General features: G+C 37.8%; 1 protein-coding gene across 1 annotated transcript; it reads right to left on the reverse strand.

Annotated features, from left to right (window-relative positions):
* Positions 1-1194: 1194 nt before the first annotated feature.
* On the reverse strand, positions 1195-8389 carry LOC110690500 (high mobility group B protein 14-like). The gene is made up of 6 exons (XM_021867352.1): positions 8068-8389; positions 7773-7946; positions 3666-3723; positions 3522-3566; positions 1727-1807; positions 1195-1612 (listed from the first exon to the last, which is right to left on the reverse strand). Exons 1-6 carry the CDS (start codon positions 8208-8210, stop codon positions 1556-1558), a joined length of 558 nt encoding a protein of 185 aa, XP_021723044.1. The 5' UTR covers positions 8211-8389; the 3' UTR covers positions 1195-1555.
* Positions 8390-23564: the final 15175 nt, after the last annotated feature.

Below are 23564 nucleotides of genomic sequence, written 5' to 3' on the forward strand. Positions count from 1 at the left end.
TGATGCTAGTGTTTTGCGGTTAATATTGCTTCGTAGTATTTTGAATTGGTTGAGGTTTATTGGGGCTTTGAAGAGTTTTGCGGAGGTTTAGGGATTTTGGGAGCCATTGATAATGCTTCAGTATGGAGAGAGATTAAGGAGCAGTGAGAAGTTGGAGAAAGGGGAATAAAAGAGGAAAAGTGATGTGGAGGGGGGGCGTTGTCATACAGTGGGTCGTGAAGAGGGGAATATTCCGGTGGTGGTGGGGGTGGGAAAGGGGGTGGCCGGAAGTTGGGATAGAGAGTGGCGTGGGGTTGAGATACAGAGATATGGCTGAGATTATTTTTTTTTTATTTAATTTTTTGGTTTTTCTTTTATTTTTTAATTTTTACAATTTTCAACTAATCACAAAGTAACACATAGCATATTCACCTAATAAAACTGGTTACCAACCTGTTAGGGACCAATAGAAGGAAATCGCCTATAAAAGTAGGATTATTAAATAATAATCAAAAGGTGGGATTATTAATGGCGAACCGGCCAAAGGTGAGATTATTAGAATCAATTTTTCCTTTATTCATTTACCTACTATAATATCTTCCTTAAAGTGCGTATCAAAGTGGTGTATTGCAAATAAATGCAAATGGAGGAAATGTTTGGCAATGGGCTATTTGTTTGGCTAAAAAGTGGACTTTTTCGTGATATGAAAAGTTAGTCTAGATAGCCTTTTGGGGTATGCTTCTTGTTTTACATCTAAAATTACTCTTTTATTCTTGCTTTTCATTAATCAACAACTAACATACCATTAATTTTTTTAAAAATAATTAATAATATTCCTTTTTGTTTCTCATTAGCCTTTTGTACAGTAAAGGCCCTATCACTAAATAATACTGCTGTCAGAAATCCTAATACATAATAGTAACAAAACAAAACAAGCCTAAAAAAGATGAGCTACATTCGACAGTAGAATCCAAAACTCTCCTTTCCCATCATTAAATACCAAAACATCATAATATAAATTGCAGGAATTGATAAGAATCAGAATCCCTCTATCACTTCCCCTAAAAAAATTGCAGGAATTGATAAGAATCTACCACAAAGTCATATATGGCACATAATTCTCGAATGAAGTAGCATCTTTGAAGACATTCGAGACATATATGTTAGACCCAGAATGGCCAGAACCCCAAATTTGGCACACTGATCTTCAAGACATAAAAGAAACAAATCCTTGATAAGAATTCAGACTCTATGCCTTCAGAACAAGATCAAATATTCGAATCTTGATCATCAAACCATAAAACATGGTCCAAGACATGAATTAGCAAGGAAATATGGGTCACCCAATGAATTTTTCACTCATCAATGACATGTCCTTACTACATAACCACATCACACCATTTGTTCTGATTAATACAAAATAATAATCTGCACAAAAATCATATACATATCTAACAGGCAGAGCTTCACTAACCGCTTACAAGTCAATGTACATTTTTTCTTCCTAGCTTACATTCTGACATATTTGGCACCAATTTACTGCTCCTGCGCATATCATCTTCACTTCTACAATTTGTTATTCAAGATTGAAATCTGATTCCGAATTCTCAGATTCTGCACCCTCACCACTCTCCTGTAAGAAAATACAATGCTATATTAAGGCACAACGAAATCCAAATTTACATAAACTTAAAACTTAAAAGCAAGCAGGACAGACACAGGAATGGCTGTATAAGAGGAAGTATACCTTTCTTCTGATGTATTCTGCCATTGCCTTGTCAAACTTAGCTCGTTTTTCAGTTGCTATATCATAGTACTTCACTTTTTCCTGATTAAACCAAATAAACAACACATTGTCATGCATTTATGGCAAAGAAGCAAGGATAGATCACAGTAAGGAGTACCTGAAAAGCACTAATTCAATCACCAATTTCATCCTATTATGAGCAACTCATTTAAGTGAGATATTATCTACGTCCCTAAATAAAGACCCCGTATCTCTAAAAAGTAAACTCATCTCATATAAAGACCAATTTCTCATTTTGGGTTACCTATTTAATTTTATTTTTTTCTTAACAATCAGAATCCCTCTATCACTTCCCCTAAGAACGATACAACTATTCCCACTACATTATTTCATATACAGCGTTGTAGTACTCGTCGAAAACCTGTGCTTTGGAGAGATAGGGTCTTTAAAAAGGAACAAAGGGGGTATAGTAATAAAATTTTGATCAATAACTGCCAATACATACCAAACATATATGACATTTGATTCATTTCACCCTCTCCTCAAACCCTTGTGGACTGAGTTGGGGGGTCGAGACAGTAGAAGTTTCTACATTGGTGAAGTGTAAGAGCCAGAAAAGAACAGAAGTCAATCCAAAATTTATGTTTTCTGACTCACTCTCTACATACAACTCGATATCCCGAACTTCTAGTAACAGTGAAAAAACAAATTCTCTTGGCATCGCCTTGAGATGGCCAAAGAAGGCATAAATTGAAACTTTGTTTTCCAATTCACTACTTAGCTCTGTTTAGGCATCAGTTCTGTAAGATCTTATCCTATTTCCGATTTGACATAGGCTGAAAGCATCGCACATGGAAGAAACTGACAAAATAAAGATGCCAGCCAGAAATACATAATGCAAGAATCTGTGACAACGTCAAACTTGAGGAAGTGACCCTCCGCAACATTTGTTTAACGATATAGATCCTGCATTGGGTGACTTATGAAAACATTAATGTGTTACTTTATTAACCCTAAGGTCCCTAACCAACTGTAGCAGGAAACTTATGGTTGAAAAGTGATAGTAAAAGTATATACTACGTAATATCGACAAAAAAGCAATGATCATAGCATTGCAAATGCAGGGAAAAAGATATGCATACACATTACACACCAACAGTAGGAAATTGCAGGACATGGAAATAGCCTTTTCATGTCATTTTCCAGAACTGATTGAAATTTCCTCCCTTTTCACTTTTTTAGCACCTTACAAACAGAAATTTCACAGAACAAAATATTCCAAGAGATCATATTAGAAATGAAGACATTGGAATATGACAATTTCACATATATATGAAAATATTTTAAAATCAAATGGAAAGATGGACATCAGTCAATGTGGTAAGTTGTCACCCTTGAATAAACCTCACCAGACCCTAACTTAAGCGATAACTCACCAACAATAATCTTCAAGCTCATTCAGTAAACTGCATTGAACCTGAGTCATCTTTCACTTTTAACTTATTCTCTCCATCTCATTTTAATTGCTACAGTTAAACGGTGGTGCTGTCAATGGCTTCTTTGTATGTCAGAAATGAGCTACATGCACTAGACACTCTAAATTATGCCTTAGGTGAACCATCACCCCAAACAATCACTGAGTAGCACTTTTTCTATAAAAAAAATACGTCATATACATTTCACATTACACCAATAAGCTGTAAAAACAAACTTTTTTATAGGAATACAACATACAAATCGTAGTAATTTAAAATGCAGTACAAAAATTTTTGCTGAAGATTCAAACTTGCATTACCTCATAAGTCATAATCTTCCATTTCTCTCCACAAGCTTTTCCAATCTGTTGTCAGAAGCATTTCAATGTGACTCAAATTCACAAGTAAAAGCATTTAAAACTGAAAACACAAAACAGAAAATATGAAATATATCAGTTACATACATCACGCATAGATTTAACCTCTGGATTCTCATCCTGATATCCTCTTCTGAAGTCTTCCCTTGAGAGATAGAGTACCAAAGTAAGTAAAGACTAAAGAGTTTCAAATAAATTTAGCACTTTTCCAAAACAAATAACTAATCAAATTAAAAAGGCATCAGATATGATAGTCAGGTAAATAATCTCTGCATAAGTGAATGATAGTGTCAGACATCCACATGACCAAGCCATCATATTCGCTCTATAAACCTATAATTCCCCTAACCCGATAACATTGTTCTTAATAATAATACCGCAAACACTATAATTTAATCATCAATTTTCACAGCTAACAACTTGTTATAGCTTAAAATAACACAACCAACATCTACTACCTCAGATCCACAACTAACGGGTATCCCTACAGGCTATAGCTACATGTTGCCGAATAGGGCCTAACTTTGACATTCTGAGCAATGATTCTTCTGACTTATCTGGTGTAAGCCATAACATAAGGGCAAACCATTTTCACGCATTTTCATATGCTCAAAAATATAAGAGATGTTGATTAAAGTAAAATTAGAGCTTGTTAGTATCTGTTGTTCGAAGGTGCTGACAAATGTAGCAGTAGTATAGGCAGACACTAGTAGGTTTTTTTCTATTTGCTAACTAATACATGAAACTTTCTGCTTTAACTAATGCGAGTTTTACGATCCACAGTATAGTCATTTGCAATAAGAATTCCAAGCTTCTTTTGAATTCGTTTTTTCTTTCACTCGCCTAATTCTGTGTTTCTACGCTTAATTTTGTCACTTATTGTTAATTTTATATCTTAGTTAATACAGGTTTTGTATTAGTTATTGCTCTTTTTTCGTTACCTAGTGGGTGCACACAATGTATTATTTGCTTTACTTATATGACATGTTGAAAGACCAAGGGCAGGTATCATATCAGTATAGGCTCTCCCTATATACCAATAAGAACATCACCCCAATTCCTGTAAGCTGCTTGTTATGGACCCGCCTTTCACGAAGTCAGCTCCGTCTCTGTTCAGGCCACCACTAGCGGCGGTCTCACCATCACTCTCAACTTTTCCGGTTAACGCTCCTGAACCACCGCCAGATCCACTACTATTGGCGCCACCCTTCTCAAAAAATCCTCCTATTCCATTGCCTACAAACACCTCAACTTCAGCCCTTTGCACGGTACTAAAATCTACCCAAACTGCATGAGCTTCGCCGCCAAATTCGCTGTTGACTCCACCCGTACCTCCACCGGAAAACCCATCACCGAAATCACCAATCCTTCCACCAGATATTTTTTTTCCCGCAAAGCTCTCAAATCCGCAACCCAATTCGCCGTCAAAGTTTCCTGAACAACCATGTCTCCCATCCCAGCCTGCCTCGCATACAACTCCAGTTGGGTTGAGTGTGAAACCCTCTGGTAAAGTGCTCACCCCACTGCCAGATCCACACGCCACCGGTTCTTGCACTTCTTGACTCTTCAGGTGTACTACCTCGCAGCTGGACCAGGGACCACAACAGTAATCAGATTGTGTCGTCGTTGAACGGAACTGGCGGACCAACTGAACCTTCAATATCTGCCACCCATTGAATGGTAGCCACCTGTGTTCACATTCGAACCACTGTAACGCTTCGCCGCAAAGCCCGATGATGGCAACCTTGAGCTTCTCCTTTTCATTCAACTGGAAAAAATGAAAGTAATCCTCCATTTGGGAGATCCAGTCATCTGAGTTTCTTCCATTAAATTCGTGAATTTGAAGCTCCTGCCGGATTCTCTTCTTCTCCTCGGGATCTGAAATTCCTTGCTCCCTTTTAAGGGAAATGTATTTAAATTCCTCATGAATCCATTTCTTCATGAGTCGTTCGCCATCTGTTCCCGCAAACTGCATTTTTTTTTTATTTTTTTATTTTTTTTTTTTTTTTTAAATGCGGTGGTACAGACTGGTGGTTCCAGTCAGCGGCAGCCCACAAGACCGCCTGCTCTGATACCAATTTGTTATGGACTGACTTAGGATTTTCTAATTTAAGGACTAATTAAGATATAAAAGCTTGATAATTTAGATTAATAATGGCAGAATTTGGATACAAAAGGATAGATTAATAGCTTAAGGCTATCACTCTCTTGATAACTTTAGGTTATCACTCTCCTAGTAACTTGAGGTTACTACTCTCAACATTTTCCTCACAATTCACATGATAGCTAATGCATACACTATCCCTTATTTATACTAAGGCTTAGTTAGGAATAAGGGATACTAACCTAAAAGTACTAAAATTCCCAAACTACCCTTGTTAATGTTAGTCTATTACACTGCTCCTACCTTGTGGATGAGGGTCAATTCTATAAGTACCCTTAATCCAATAAGCAATGACCATTTGCTTCTCTTTATGAAGAAAGAAATGTCAGAGATTTGATGAAATTTGATTGTCTATTATACATCAAAAGGCCAAAAAAGAATAACTTGTTGACTCCTTTAAAAATGAACACAAATACATGCTCTGCCTATCAATGGTATTACTATAACCAGTTGAACCGCAAGAAATTACTATTTAAGTTTTTATGTAATATATATTTTACAAACAACCAACTTCATATATAGCCCACAAAAAACCTTTGAAGAATTATCCTATTATTGATTTGTTTAAACCATTTGGCATAATTATGAGTTTCAAACATTAAGCATAGCCCATAAAACCAAATGCCTTCCCCTTCACTCGTACTTCCACACTATTGGGCTAGGTTTTGTGTGTCATATGTAACATTTGAAACTCACAAAAATCATCACATGGTGATGTTACTTGAAAATATTGTTCATACACACTTGGAATCAAAATCGTATAGCACATAATAAAATTCTCATTTTCAAGGTCCAGACTCCAGAGTATCCTACAAAAGCTGTAATTTAAAACTCAATTACACCCAAGCAAAATCTCATTTACAAGTTCTACAAAATCCTACAAAATCTATAGTCTAGTGCTTCACCACACTAGTTTATCTACACTATTAGAGAGTTTAGTTTACGCCTGAATACCATTAACTCATACTACCTCTGTTTTTTATTAGTTGACACGATTCTTTGACCGTGTTTTGTGATTTATATATAATGAAAAATATAATCATGTGGGGTGTTGTTAGATTCGTCACGGTATATATTTTCAAAATACCAACTTTTTATAATTATTGCTTATTGATAATTAGAGATATTAACGGCTGACTTTGTGCATTGGCAAATATGACTAAAGAAACGTGTCAACTAAAAAGAAACGGAGGAAGTATAAAAGACGGGTAAATATACTGTCCATTATCACATAATCCACATCTAAGTTGGTTACTGAGAAAGCTCAATGACACACCATTCCGTCGATGTAAGCATTTAACCATACCAAAATTGAAAGCATCAACCAAGAGCTTGAAGCTTACTTAATTCAATCAACTCCTTGTAAGAGGCAACATCATTACTTTAAACAAAGTACATTGAGATCTTGCCATTAACTAAGAGTACAGTATAAAAACCTAAGAATAAAGTAAGAAATTCGTAGGTCTTGTATACAATATATTACTCAACCATAGCGATGGCAGAACTATTAAATTTTCAATTTTCTATTCACACTCTATGTTACTCGCACTCTTCATTTGATCATTTCACCTCACGTACCTGTGTCAGATCCTCGGACATATGGGTATGACACTAGGACACTTCACTTTTAGTTCAATATCATAGAATTTTTTTTCACAAAATAGCTGAGTTGGATGCTTGGACACGTACCCGTGTCAGACATGGGAACCGAGTCCAAGTAACTTAGCTTACACTACAAAATTTATCATTAACACGTTACGTTACTTACCATCTAAAATACAATAATTAGCACATTAGAGTTTATAAACAAACAACACAGGCACAATAAAATTCCTTAGTTAATTACCAAATTCCATATATATGTCAAATTTTCCATGGTTTGGCCTAATTTCACTCACAAACCTTCATACCAAAAAACTCATACACAACTTAAAATAACCCCAAAATAATTTATACAGAGTTAAAAACACATATAATAAACACAAGTAGAAATGAAAAAAATTAACAGAGAAAAAAGGATAGGAATTTACAAGAAGAAAAATGCAGTAGGTGGCTTCTTGGGTTTATTGGGATCAACTTTTTTCTTCTTTAAAGACGATTTTGACCTCTTTGATGAACTGGATCTTGCTTCTTTCTCACCTTCCTCTTCATCCCTCGATTTTCTCAAGGAATTTTGTGATAATGGTATCCTGAATGTAATTTTTCTAAAATAACAAAAAAAAAATAGAAAACCAATTAACATGAAGTATAATAAATTAATAATTGCTTAATGGAGTATTGTTAAGCAGCTGAGAATGAGGGGACCAATAAGTGAAGGAGAAATACCTTTTAGGCGTTGTATTAGTTGTTTCACCATTGATTGAATTTGAAGTAGTAGATTTTGAAGCTCTTTTTGCCATTTTTTTCCCCTTCGCTTCAATTTTACGAGGGTACTGCTTATGCAAAGTATGAGAACTGTGCAAATTCATACCTTTTTTTTTTTTTTTTTTTTAACATGGGTATCATCGTATTGTTTAGTGGGATTTTTTACGAAACTGGGCCTAATTGAAAAACAATTTACGAAAATAGACGCGTGGCAAAACTATTTACGAAACTAAGTTTCAGAGGTAAAACGCTGACTCGGTCAGCGTTTTATTCCTTTTATTTTTTTTTTTTTAAATTTCGTATTTTAAAATGCCAAATTAAAAAAACATGAAATACAATGAAACGCTGACTGAGGCAGCGTTTTTAGGTAGGTCCTAAAACGCTGCCTGAGGCAGCGTTTCATTAACAAGGGAAAGACGCTGCCTCAGTCAGCGGTTTTCGCTGGTATATTGCCACAGAAAACCGCGACATCACATTATTCACTTTACTTCAAACTCTCTCAAACTTGCTCAAACTCTCTAAAACGGATATTCCGTCGTTGTACTAGGCCTCCCCGCCACCGAAAAGTGTGCTGCTGCCGCCGCCGTCGCCGCCTTGTCGGTACTCTCTCTCAAACTCTCCTCTTCATTTAATGACATTGTTGGTACTTCTCTTTGTTTTTAAAATTATAAAACCTAGGTTAGTTTGATAATTATATAGTACATTGTTTTAATTTGATAATGTTGTTGATTATTCTAAGTTAGTTTGATGTAAATTGATAATTATGTTGATAATTCTAAGTTAGTTTGTAGTAATTTGATAATACTTTAGTATAAAAGCCCTAAATTGATGTTAGTTTAGTAAGAAAGTTTATGATGAAATTGTGGAAATGTTTGGTAAAAATGTTGAAAATGTTGATGAAATTGTTGATATTGTTGATGAAATTGTTGTTTTAATTTGATAAAATAGCCTACATTGTCGTTTAATTACGAAAATTATGTTATGTAGAATACGTTGGTTGTTAGTGTGAATATGTTCGTTGTGTACTTTGTTTTGGTTGTTATGTGAATTGGAACAATGATGTTTAATTATGTTTGTAGTGTGAATTTCTTGGTTGTTATTGTGCGAATTGGTGGAGATTGCATTCAATTAAGATGTGTTTTTGGTTGTTGTATAGAATATGGCTGCACAAAACGCAGCTTTGTTATGCCGATGGGGGGTGAATTTGTGTCTGATGGACCGAATGTCCAGTATAGTGGTGGAAATATGGAACCATTGCCACTTGGACCAGACATGACTTTCAACGATCTGATGAACGAGGTTCATAGCATTATTGGCTTAAACCGAATGAATGGACAACTTAACATTCAAATGAGGTTTGAGACTAATAATGCAGTTCAAGTGTTACCTTGTTCTAACGATAGACATTTGAAAGCTTTGAGGAGCGCTGTTTTAATGAGGGGTTATCCACATGAGATATATGTAGAAATAGTGTCTACGTGTACGCAACAAAGTACTCGACCAGATCAACAAACTACTTATTTTTCCGGTTACACAGAGTCCTTCCTAATGCCCTCACAAGACATTCCATCAACTGAATATGGGATGGGGTCCTTCAGCAGACTGCTTCATGACGATCGGTTCCAGATGTCGTTGAGTTCACATATAGCTTCACCCGTATATGGTGGAACATCTACGACAATGTTTGGCCAATCTGGGCCTTCGACATCGAACACAGTTATATCTTCTCCCATGCAACTCCAAAGTTATTCACCTACGCAGCATGATGATCATACATCACCGTCTCAACCATTGGTGAATCATCTTGAAAATCTACAACATATGGTGAATAACGAGTTGTCTCTGTATGATGCGCTCCGGGAAACAAATGATGAGGCTGAGAGCGAAGAGGAGGAACCAATTCTGGATAACATGGATGTTGATTCTACAGACATGGAAGGTGGGGAGGCCATGGTTAGAACTCCTATTCCTTGGTTAAGTCAAGTAAATGAGAATTATGAGGTTGATCAATATTGGGCCGAATCAGGTAGTCATACAACATTTGTGATCGGGGGGGAGTTTGAGAAGGGTATGTTCTTTGAATCTAAGAAACTGCTTCAGGAAATGGTGAAGAAGTATTCTATACAAAGGAACCAATTCTACACCATAGTGACCTCGAATGAGAAGGTCCTTCATCTGCGGTGCAAGAAGAATTGTGGTTGGTCGCTACGAGGCACCAAAAAAAGTGAGCACTCAGACGGCTTTACCATAGTCACATACAAAGGCCTGCACCGGGACACCTGTGTCACTGAAGTGTTATCTACAGATCATGCACACTTGGATTCATCCATAATTTCCGATTTTGTGAAGTCTTTTGTGCAGAAAGATCCATGCTTGAAAGTTGAATTTATATAGGAACTCATATCCAAGCATTTTCAGTTCGACGTTACTTATCGAAGAGCATGGTATGCTAGGGAGAAAGCCATAGCTGAAGTATTTGGAGATTGGGAGAGTTCTTATGGCCGACTTCCGCACATCATGGAAGCACTAAAACAGTCAAACCCGGGAACCGTTGTTGTATGGAAACACAAAGCTCTGGTAGACGGTGTTTATTACAGCAACATGGAAGTGTTTGAACGAGTATGTGGTCTTTGTTTCACGATGCTGGTCGCAGATATGGGATATGTACGTACTACGAACTTCTCAGAAACATTTAACAATGTGTTGAAGGGTGCTCGATTTCTACCTATCATGTCCCTTGTTGAATTAACATTCCACAGAGTCAATAAGTATTTCACTGATAGAAGGGAATTATCTCAGGCTAGATTTGAACAGGGACTTGCATACTCCCCCAAAGTCACTTCCATTATGGAGAAAAATATTGCAAAGGCTAGATATCACAAAGTGGAAGCGTATAACCGTCGACTGCATATATATCAAGTTGAAACAAAGAGGGGAGATAGAATTGGTAGAAAAGGAGGCCATAGACATACTGTTAACTTTCAGTTAAGAACGTGCACATGCAATAAACCACGGATCTTCCACCTCCCATGTTCTCATGTTCTAGCAGTTTGTGTGAAGTATTCGATATCATAGCGGCCATGGGTGGACCGGGTACTGCAATCAGAGGCCTACACAAACACATACGCTCCCCAATTCTGGCCTATCCCTTGTGAGACGACATGGAGAGAGAATGGAGGGCCTAAACTCATTCCCGACAATAGCATGGTACGAGGACAAGGTCGCCCTAAGTCAAGGCGCATACGCAATGAAATGGATGAGACCAACCGTCCCGCGAGCAAATGCAGCCTCTGTCACCAGCAGGGTCACAACAAGAGATCGTGTCCCTCTAGATCGACCGGGCACTAATTTTTTATTTTTTCTGTTATCTAGAGTGATGTAGTAGAATAGTACGGTGATTGTATTTCTACATTTCAAATGATTGTAACAGTTGGATTTTTAGATTGAAGTATGAGATTTGAAATTCTGTATTTTGTTATCGCTTATATGTAATTTTTACTTTTTAATTGTTGGATTATAACTGTTTATGAACAGATACCATGGACACCCGGGATAGGACACCCGGACCCACCGACCCTTCTGTCCTTACACTACAGGACACACATCGTAGCGTTGACATTTGGAGTCAGTCGGTTGATCCGGCGGGCATACTGACATGCAGGCACTACACTGTCGCGTTCCTTGGCGATTGGGTTATCGATCCCCGCATTCTGCCTTTCGTGGAGTACGTTGGCTTCATGGGTATACATCGGATGGCGTTCAGAGAGGTCGACCCAGCGCTTGTTACTGCGCTTGTGGAGAGATGGAGGCAGGAGACACACTCCTTCCATCTACCTGTTGGGGAGGCGACCGTGACGTTGCGAGACGTGGCGATACTCACACGGCTTCCCATTTATGGGAGTCCAGTGTCTGGATCTGCGTTGGCCGATCCCCCCGGTTATGTAGCTCAGGTTCTCGGGGTTCAGCCAGGACCGGACGATATCAGGGGCGGCGGATTGAGGACCGGCTGGATACGCGACACTTTTCGTGTGTTTCCTGATGGTGCTGATGAGGCCACTATTGCGAGACATGCTCGAGCGTACCTTTTTCTGCTCATCTCGGGTGTGTTGTTCGGTGGCAAGAGTGGCAGCCATTTACAGATCATTTACCTACAGCTGGTAGACCACGACTAGGAGCATATTCGTGGCTACAGTTGGGGCAGTGCTTGTGTGGCGATGTTGTATCGCCATCTGTGTAGAGCATCCCGCCGGGGTTCTCGTGAGATCAGCGGACCGTTATTTTTGCTTCAGGTAACCTACCTATCTGTTAACAATTTAATTCGAAAAGTTCTTACTTAGTTTACAATTAACCTAGTTTTGTGTGTTTGATGTCCAGTATTGGTCTTGGGAGCACATCCATGTAGGCAGGCTAGGTAGGCCTGCTATACATCGTCAGGGGCAGCAGGATCAGGACCAGCAGTATGAGCGGTACATTCCTCCACCACGGCCTTCCGCTGACGAGGCGTACGCTTGCACATGGGCGGTCCCCAAGCTGACATATGCGCATGCGGCGAGGGTCCTGCCGTACTACCGAGACGCCCTTGATCGACTGACCGAGGATCAGGTGAAATCTTTAATTTGTTTATGAAATTGTTATTTATTATGTATACTCTTAACATATTTAATATGCACTAACCTGTTTATTATGTTACTTTTTATGTGTTATCGCAGATGACATGGGACCCGTATGAAGCTGATTTAGTTGCTGTCATGCCTCCACATCTGCTAGATCATCAGGCGCAGTGGCGTTCTAGGGTCCCCCTGATCTGTTTTGAGGTCGTCGAGGGTCACCTACCAGATCGAGTCATGCGATAGTTTGGACTACGACAGACTGTCCCCCAGCAGTGTGACACTAGTGCCCGGCTTCACCGCATTGACCGTCGGGGAAAGAGCGACAGGAACTGGCGGACGGAGCATGCCCAGTACATTGACTTGTGGCATCGACGGTTGGAGTTCGTCGTCACTGGTGACCCCATCCACGGCGTTATGGACCCATACGATCCATACATGGAGTGGTACATGCGGATTACACGGCGTTTCATCAACCCCAGCTACACACCGCCATCCGCACATTACCATCCATCCTTTGACGTGATCAGGGAATATGTAATTGTATTTGATTAACTTATTTTTATCAATTTTAAATTTGTATACCATTCAACTAACTCATCCTTAATTACTGCAGGCGTTGGATATGACGGCGATGGTTGACGCACTGTCGGACGTCCTTCTAGGCATACCTGAGCCGCCCAGAGCACAGGTCGAGCGGGTGCGAGATATGGGCATGACTACCTTGCAGAGATATGGTCACGCCTATCTCGTCCACCCCCGGGACGATCATGGCGGCCACTCTAGTCACTCACAGTTCGAGGCTGGCCAGAGTAGCTGTGGGGGTGATCCTTCGTCATTCACGGGCGCAGAGGAGTACGACATTCGCAGTTCCGCGCCCCTACGTCATCCTGATGACCCATCTTCCAGCTAGATGACTCCACCAGTACGCCCGAACCCATTTACCACGGTCCGTCACTACAGCCGTCGTCAAAGGCCGAGAGTGGACATACAGGATAGAGAGCCGTTACACCAAATTGATGAGTCAGAATAGGATAGAATTATCTGATTTATTTGCTGTAATGACCTTCTCTAGTTTGTTGTACATAACACTTACAGTACATTATTATTTTAATAATTATTTGAATGAATTTATGTCTTGTTTGAATTTTAAATTCCTTATTTGTCCACGTTTGACTCATTTCGTTCAAAATAAATTGTGGATGTGGAGGTGGTGGATGTGGAGGAGGATGGGTGGTGGAGGTGGTGGATGTGGAGGAGGAGGGTGGTGGAGGTGTTGGAGGATGTGGAGGAGGAGGGTGGTGGTGGTGGTGGATGTGGAGGAGGAGGGTGGTGGTGGTGGTGGTGGATGTGGAGGAGGAGGGTGATGGTGGTGGTGGATGTGGAGGAGGAGGGTGGTGGTGGTGAAGGTGGTGGATGTGGAGGAGAAGGGTGGTGGTGGTGGTGGATGTGGAGGAGGAGGGTGGTGGATGTGGTGGATTTGGAGGAGGAGGGTGGTGGATGTGGAGGAGGAGGGTGGTGGATGTGGAGGAGGAGGGTGGTGGTGGTGGTGCATGTGGAGAAGGAGGGTGGTGGTGGTGGTGGAGGATGTGGAGGAGGAGGGTGGTGGAGGATGTGGAGGAGGAGGGTGGTGGTGTTGGTGGATGTGGAGAGGGTGGTGGATGTGGAAGGGGGCTGCACTGGCTGCTGTTGGGGGCCTGCTGTTGCTGCCTTCAGCCAACAGATAAAACGCTGCCAGATTAAACGCTGACTGAGGCAGCGTTTTATGCTTAGGTGTAAAACGCTGACTCAGTCAGCGTTTTTCTCTGTTATGGATACAAGAAAAACGCTGACTGAGTCAGCGTTTTACTGTATTTCCAATTTTTTTTTTTTTTAAATTTGTATTTCACATAATACGAAATTTTATAAAAAAAAATAATAACCAAAGGTAAAACGCTGACCAAGGCAGCGTTTTATGTCAGAAGCTCAGTTTCGTAAATAGTTTGGCCACACGTCTAGATTGGTAAATTGTTTGCCAATTAAGCTTACTTTCGTAAAAAATCTTGTTTAGTGCATCCAAGTGCACATTAGAGGTGGGCAACGTTCCGTGGTGTGGGTCGTATATTGCCGGATTTCGTCCTTAAGGTCCCCGAAAAGCAAAATAAACTTGTAAGCTCCTTTTATACTACTTTAATTAAACATATAAAGTAATTTCAAACAAAATATTGAACATAATTGTCCCTTATAGACAAATTTTCTTTATTCTTATTTTTTATTATAGTTCTTTGTTATTAATCATGTTATTTTATGGTTGTGGCGGCCATGCCTGGCGTGTCGTGCTGGCAGGCCAAACTACCGTGTCGTCTGCGAGTTCGTGCCAGATTCTTGAACCATGTTCACGGCATGGCCCACGACCCACTCCTCGATTTTTATAAAATAACCAAGGAAAGAGGGATAGAAATCAACTAACAACAATTTCAAATCAACAAAACAAGATAAACCTATCTCAACAATCACCAACATATATGAAATAGGGGTTCTTAATCAAATCTAACACAAAGCAAATCTAGGATTAAGGTGCAACCACAAAGATTACAAGTAGCAATCACACATAAAGCGATTAATCACAAAGATTATGGGTAGAGAGAAAATCTCGCTGATTTCAAAATTAAGCAAAAGTTCATCCATAAAGAAATCTTAGCCCTATTTAAAGGCTTTACAAACAAACTCTAAAGTTCTTAAATCATAACCCTTGGATTACAAATGAAAGCCTAAGAGATTAAAAGCGAGCAAATAGAAACATAAAAGAAAAGAAGTTGTTCGTTGGAAATAGGACCTTGGGAGCGGCCGCTCTAAAGGGTAGGAGCAGGCACTCCTTACTACTAAACTTCAAGTGATGCCCATAGGAGCGGCCGATCCATTGTAAGGAGCTATTAGGGGAGCGGGCGCTCCTTGCAACTACCTAGATAGCTCAACTTCAAACATTTATAACTTCTTCGTTTCTTGCTCAAATTGGGCATGTGCCTTATCGTTGGAAAGCTCTTGGACCCTACTTTCACCTCTAACTTGAATCAGCTGAAAGTTCTTTGTAACGAAGGAGATTTTGCTGAATTAAATAGTTGTATCATACATTGGTAAGTTTTTTTTCTTGGCTAACACATGGAATCCTTGGAGTTATATTCTAAGAAACAACAAAACTTATTCAAATTTGATGATAGCCAACCCCGAAGACTTCATTTGCTTGTTACAAATAGAGCAGTATTTCTATCGGTCAAATTTTCATCTGTTACAAATAGTAGTTATTTATAACGGGCAAAATTTCACCCGTTACAAATAGTAGTTATTTGTATCAGCCTTAAATATTGCATGTTACAAATAACCTTTTTGTACCAAATTTAATTATGCCCGTTACAAATGAATATTTTTCCACTAGTGCCAAGAGGTGACCACCAAGGAGTTTAGCACGGATACGTGTCATAACACCTGGCATGTCTTTAACTTCCTCCACCATGTTCAATGCACCCGCGTCAAATCTCTCCTCTTCAAAAGGAATTGCCTTCAATTCCTAGAGGTGACATAAAACTCAAACCAAACCTTTCAATAATGCAAGCAATAAATCCTGTTTGACTTTTCAAAACACATTCAACCAATGTATCTACCTGGATCAAATACAAAGATGACGAACTCGAGCAACATGAGAAGTAGAATAAGTTGAATCATAATGTCAAGCAAGAAGAGAAAATTATCACCATTCACATTATTGATTATTTTGCCTAAGAAACCACAACAAGCTAAGATTGAGCAATAAGACAACCATGGAGGTTGACCAACACTTGATGACCCAAAGAATAGTGTAGAATCACATTGAAAAACATCATTGAAAGAAAATCCAACACCAAATGTGGAACCAATGCAAGATGTACCGAACAACACACCATAGAACAAAGAAATCCTTTCAAATTGTTATCTAGCAACACTTTTACCAACATGAAAATATGGTAAACAAGAATCAAACACATGACATTCATAAGAATCGGAAGTTATTGAACAACCACCATGCTCATTCAATGAAGTTTTCACAATATCCAACTTAAACTCTTCGTTCAATTCATGCTCAATGCATGGAGTAATCATCACAACTCTCAATAACGTGAGTGTCAAAAACTAACTTCACTAGAAGGAGATAAGAGAGGAGTAGGATTATATACTCACTTAAGAGATTCTCATGATTCAAAGACAAAGAATCATCAACATAAAATGTGGACTCCATGTTTACTTCATTTAAGATCATGGGTAATGCCTCTTTGCAATTTGTTGACTCGACATAACACTACTTCTTCATCATAGATTGGTGCACCATAGTCTCTTTGGTGATCAATAAGAGAATGTGGTGTAAATAATTCTCCATCAAATATAAGAGCTTCAAATTTGCACATAGCCTCTTCCATCATAGTTGCAAAGGTTTGTGTGGTTCACGCTTCACCTATTGAAGCAAAAGCTTTTTGGAAGGTAGACTTAGAATAACTACTAGCACTACTCATCTTGTCATACTGCTCAAACTTCAAAGCCTTTTGCACCACATGATCAAAACTTCCATTGTCATAAACATTAACCTTTTGCCTTAGCTTCCTCTCAAGGTAAGACAACCAATGTTCCTAGCAATCTTATGTTTTGGGACCTCTTCAATCCCACTCAAAATAGAGAAATAACATTCACAACAACAAGTCATAGACTTATAAGTGTGAATGGATAACTCGAAATGGCAAGACGACAATGGTTGTGTAGGAGCCGGTCCCCATTGTTATCAGATCTCAACAATCTTTGTTGATATCATGGAAATCTCGTAAATAATAGCCTAGCTTTTAGTAAAGTATTCATAAAATAATCTTTTTGCTGAGTTGTACTCCGTTTTGCCCTTTTGTTTTCCTAAATGTGTTCTGGAAGTTAAATTCATAAAAAGACTACCGTTGTTTACTTTTTTACTTTATAGAGATCTGAGTAGGAGGAGAGAGAAAATCATGACTTAAAAACTTAAGGAGAGAGAAAACGAAGGTGATCTGCTAGCTATAGGTTAATGAGGTTGATCACCCAAAAAAACAAAAATTGGAACTTCGATCTTGGCTACAGAACTACTTAACTCCACTTCCTCTTTAAACACCTCCGCCCATCCATATTTTATAGCTACATTACCATGTTATTATATCAAACAACATCTTAACAACTGGGGTGACAATTAACAATTTCTATGATTATCATCAGAAGCAACAGACCAATAACATAGTAAGTCATAGAATTATACAACAATATCAATATTCAATCAAATTAAAACAAGTCTAATTGCAACATCTATAATCCAAATTGAATCGCAATTAAAAAAAAAACTTACGATTCTAATTGCATTCAAAATTACATTCCACTACCATAGTACAATTCGACAAACAACCTATTATACCATAATTTCCAAATTAAATAAATTCAATTACCTAATTTTATGAAATCAAACTAACCAACGCCGCAACCATGTCTGTCGTCGTAAAAAATCATTAGCGTTTGTCCATTCCACTTCAAATAAGGAAATTAAGGTCCTCAGTACCAGATACCGTGATAAAGCGTCGTCGAAATTGAGGCCCTCGTTGATGGTTTAACCATTGAAGATTGAGCAACTAACCATGGAGGCATGGAGTATTGAAAACCCTAGGTGGCTGGGTGTAGGGAATATTTCAAGCATTACCCCAAACTTGAACCCCACTGCGATCATACACTAAAGTATAGTGGCGTCCAAAGGGAAGGAAGCTAGAGCAAAAGAGTCGCCAACAAGTTAAGAACTTGTAAACCGTTCACAGGGTGAAGGTTACACCCCTTAACGATCCAAGAGATCATTAACTCCATAGGTCTGGAACCAAAACTGGAAGTTCGGGGATGAAGGTACAAATCCAATCTAAAAGAGATTGAACCTGGCCTAATAATAGGCCTCTACTTTATTCTTCTCGTATTCATGTGCGCTTTCTGACTAACATACAATCATTAGGTTTACCCTAAACCTGTTTATCTATGTTGGTTGAATATTAATGCACAAATAAAACTATTATTGGTGATCACTTGAGTTATAATCAAATTAACCCTAAACAAGATTATTAATTATATTATTAAGCATGATTACAAGTACCAATTCCTTTAAACATGCATAAAAGGCGTGATCAAGCAATAACAATAGAAACCATCAAGCAACATAATATTCATAAATCATAAATTACAAATAATAATCATAATTAAAATAATCATGTTAAAGCATAATATTAATAGCAAGATTTTAGGCATCATATTAACAAGATTAATACCAAACCCTAGCATGTCACTACACAATAAAAATCAAAGTTTTAGTCCTAACATGATACTAACATGCTCTTATTAGGAAAGACAATAAGAGGCATCATAGAAATCATAATTGACATTATATTCTTTACCCTAAACATCATACTAAGAAAAGCATCCTAACATGATACTTGGGAAAACATCCGAACATGATACTAGGAATCAAAATAACAACTTAAACATGATTTCTATATCATTATACCAATAAAACAAATAAAGCACTTACTTGGATTCATCGTACCTCTTTCTAATAACAAAATACACGCGTTAGTAACTTCAAGAAAAATAATAAAACAAACAATTAAATTAATAATTGAAATAGAGATTTGGGACACCCTCAAAAATACCAAACCTTTCACGTCTAGGGAGAAGGCAACTTCGAACTTGGCTAGGTGTGTCTAGATCTAATGTATGAGGAATTTTGTTTGTAAAAGGCTGGTTAAAAAAGAGGGAGAGAGAATCAAGAAATTCTTGATGAGAGTTGGTGATTCAAAACAGAGTTTTAAGGACGCTATTTATAATGAAAAATAGCCCGAAATATGATAAAAAAGAATTGGAGTTTTAAGAGGAATAAAACACGACGCTGGCGCCACAAGTGTCTCTGTCGCCGCGCGATAGGCTTGTCGCTAGGCGACAGCCTGGTGTGTGGCGTTGCAGGCAATTTTCCCACACGTTCTCTATTTTTTGATAAAATTAAGCGTATAAGTCCGTACGAGGGGTAAAACTGTAATTTCATTTAAAACACTTCTTTTATTCCAAATAAAACTCATAAAACTCAATTATCAATGCTAATCACATTAGGATTCAAAAGAACCTTCTAGAAGATTCTAGAAAACTATAATCAATCCTAATTGCATTAGGAATGATAATTCATAATAGGCCCTCCTCTAGATCATTGGGCAGCATATAAAGATCAAACTGGGCCCAATTTAGTAATTTGGCCATAACTTCCTCATTATTCATCGGAATTAGGCTTATATATATCGTTGGAAATCTCTTTTCGAACCCAATCCAACTACACTATTACTGGACCCTTGTTATGGACCAAACTAAACTGAATTGGCTAATTTCATAAAATAGGTTTTCAAAAACAGAGATAAGAGAATTAAAAACTAACCGCAACACTAGACTTTCCACACTTTCAATTCACTCGATTACGATTCGATGTGAAAAATATTCATCACCGGGTCTGGTTTTGGGGAGACACAAATGGGTGTCTACACTGGGTTTCAAATGAGGGAATGAAACGTCCTTCGTTAATGTCAAGATTGTTCAAAACGGGATGCTTTTTACGGGAACGCCATAGTAAATGAGGAAAGACATATTTGCCCATCATTTAAATGAGAAAAAGACCAACATTCCCTCGATATTAACAAAACAAGTTGATATCAGATATCAACTTGTATTTTCTCGTTGTGTAGCCGATGATTTACCGGCCCTTTTAGAACCAACTCACGAATCAACTAAAAGCCCCTCCGAGAATCGCTACCTATTGCAAAGCGGACACTTTTCAAACTCCCTTGTATAATTTTCCACGAACATAGATTGTTGATTGAGAGCATTCAACCTAAGAGAAACATCATGCAAATAACCTCTAGGAACAAAAGCTCGACTCATGTGTTTCTTCAATTTCTCCTAAGATGTGATTTTGTTTTTCCATCAATCGTCCTACGATTCTTAAAATTCTTATATATCAAACATGCATGTTTCTTAAGCTTAATGATGCATTCAAACAATTTCTCCATAGTGCTAACCCAATCAAGAAATTCAGTAAGATCAAGATTACTTTCAAAATCCGAAAATTCCAACTAGATGTATGTCTCGGTCACGGTTGTTCTCATGGTGCCGTTGTTGGTGGTGTTTCCTTCTCCAGTGAGGAGAATGCGAACCATCTTCTCCACTTGGACTTCTCCTTCTTCTATTCTCTAAGAATTCAAGAAGTCTATCAAACTTCCTTTCTAGAGCACCCAATCTAGAATGCTCATTTTAACTTTCATCATCTTCATAAAGTACCTATCATCCATATTTGTAGATAGAAAGCTTGTATCTTTGAGAGAAAAATTCAAATTTTATGGGAATAAGGATGAGATTTTTTGAGAGGGGGAAGAGAAATTCAAAAGGTAGGATCTTTCTAGGCTAATAACCTAGGCTCTTAATACCAAATTGTTATGAAATAACCAACAAAAGAGAAGTAGAAATCAACTAACAACAATTTCAAATCAGCAAAACAAGATAATAAACCTATCTCAACAATCACCAACATATATGAAATAGGGATTCTTAATCAAAGCTAACACAAAGTAAAGCTAGGATTAAGGTGTAACCACAAAGATTACAAAGTAGCAATCACAAAGAAAGCAAATAATCACAAAGAATATGGGTATATAGAGAAAAAACTCATTGATTTCAAAATTAAGCAAAAGTTCATCCATAAAAAAATCTTAGCCCTATTTAAAGGCTTTACAACAAACCATAAAGTTCTTAAATCATAATCCTTGGATTACAAATGAAAGGCTTAGATTAAAAGCTAGCAAAAAGAAGCATAAAAGGAAAGAAGTTGTCCGTTGGAAACAAGGCCTCGGGAGTGGCTGCTCTAAAGGGAAAGAGCGGGCGCTCCTCACTACTGAAACTTCAAGTAACGCCCATAGGAGCGGACACTCTATTGTAAGGAGCACACGCTCCTTATTGGGGGAGCGGGCGCTCCTCGCGACTTCTTGGACAGATCAACTTCAAACGTTCATAATTTCTTTGTTTCTTGCTCAAATTGGGCATGTGACTTGTCGTTGGAAGCTCTTGGACTCTACTTTCACCTCCAACTTTAATGAAATGGAAATTCTTTGTAGCGAAGGAGATATGAATGAATGAAGTAGTTGTATCATACATTGATAAGTTTCTTTCAATTGGCTAACACATGGAATCCTTGGAGCTTTATTCTAAGAAAACAGAAGTTACTCAAGTTTGATGATAGTCAACCCCGAGAGGTACTAAGGAGTTTAGCACGGCTATGTGTAATAACACGTGGCATGTCTTCAATCTCCTCCACCAAGTTCCATGCACCGCATCATCGGCCACTTGTGACGTCTCTCACTTCCCTTTCCATGGGCCATGGCCATCGGTGACCCAATAGAGAAATCTTATAAGCAGCTTCAAAGGATAAATTGGAGTATGATTTCGGTGGAAGATATAATTCGTAACCCTCTTCAATGGAGAAATTAGAGTATTCTTCTAGTCACTCCATCGTCGAATTCAAAGAAAACTCAAAGAAAAAATATATAAAAATAAAGGGGATGGTTAACCCTAAAAGGGTAGGTTGTTTCTTGCTTGCTTGTGTACTTTCTTTGTCTTGGGGAATAACGAAGGGATTAGGATTTGTGTGTTGGGGGATGAGTAGGTGATTAGTTGTATTTGCTTCAACTACGGCCGCTAAATAAGTGTAAATTCTAAAATTTCATCTGCAGAAGCTAGAAGGATATGGTGACATGGTATCCTCTATAATTTCTATCTCTGACATTTGGAGATTATGGAGACGTGAACGAGATGATTCCACGTGCATGTATGCAAGCTATAGAGCCTGCATGTGAAAAATGTTGAATTCTATAATAATGGCATTCTATGATGTTCATTGACGGTAATATGAATAACGTGCATGTCAAATTAAACTGGGTGATGCATCAAGTGTGTATTATAGTAAGATATATTATATTGTGTTGTGTTTTACGTGCTGAAATGTAATCACTTTGTTGTAACCTAGTTTCTAATTTAATTTAATTGATACACTATTACAAAATTAATGTTATTGATTATAGTTGTTGTTAGCTTAATGATTGTATATAACTATATCCTATTCAACAACCAGCTAAGCACCACTTAAGTCTCATACATTAATAAATTAAATATTTGATTTTGATGTGCAATGAATGACTACGATTTTATTAAAGTTCTAAAAAAAGGACAATTAGGTTGAAGTAGTTATGTAATCCATAATACCTTTAAATTCATAATTTATAATTTTTGGGAAAAAAGAATGTAATTTTTTTTATTATTTTAAGGATTTACTTATCTGATAAAATTTCACGTGACAAGTAATAGGAGCAATAACAATTTATCAATTTTTAACTTTAAAAATTAAAGCCCATAAACAAAACAAGAAAAATTAATATATCAAAGCTTAAGTCTATAATTTTACCTCAGTTTTTCATTAGTTGACACGTTTTGACTTTAACACTATTCACACACCTCCCTTTGACCATGTTTTGTGATGTATATGTAAGGAGAAATATAGTCAAGTGAGATCTTGTTAGATTCGTCAAAATGTATATTTTCATAATATCAACGTTTTATAATTTTTGCTTATTGGTAATTAAAGATATTAATGATTTAATTTGTGCATTGGCAAACGTGACTAAAGAAACGTGTCAACTAAAAAGAAACGGAGGAAGTATCTAACATTGACATCATTGCTCCATCTAATCTTAAATAATTGTATTACTTTGATTTTTC

The sequence above is a fragment of the Chenopodium quinoa genome, unplaced genomic scaffold, assembly GCF_001683475.1.
Source record: "Chenopodium quinoa cultivar QQ74 unplaced genomic scaffold, ASM168347v1, whole genome shotgun sequence".
NCBI classification, from domain to species: Eukaryota; Viridiplantae; Streptophyta; class Magnoliopsida; order Caryophyllales; family Amaranthaceae; genus Chenopodium; species Chenopodium quinoa.

Bases quoted from the DNA above. Each gene is read 5' to 3' on its own strand.
- LOC110690500 (XM_021867352.1), bottom strand. From the start codon at position 8,210: ATGAATTTGCACAGTTCTCATACTTTGCATAAGCAGTACCCTCGTAAA. The intron at 3,567-3,665 runs GTATGTAACTGA...TTCTGACAACAG, and splicing joins AGGTTAAATCTATGCGTGAT to ATTGGAAAAGCTTGTGGAGA. The intron at 1,613-1,726 runs GTATACTTCCTC...ATTTTCTTACAG, and splicing joins CAGAATACATCAGAAGAAAG to GAGAGTGGTGAGGGTGCAGA.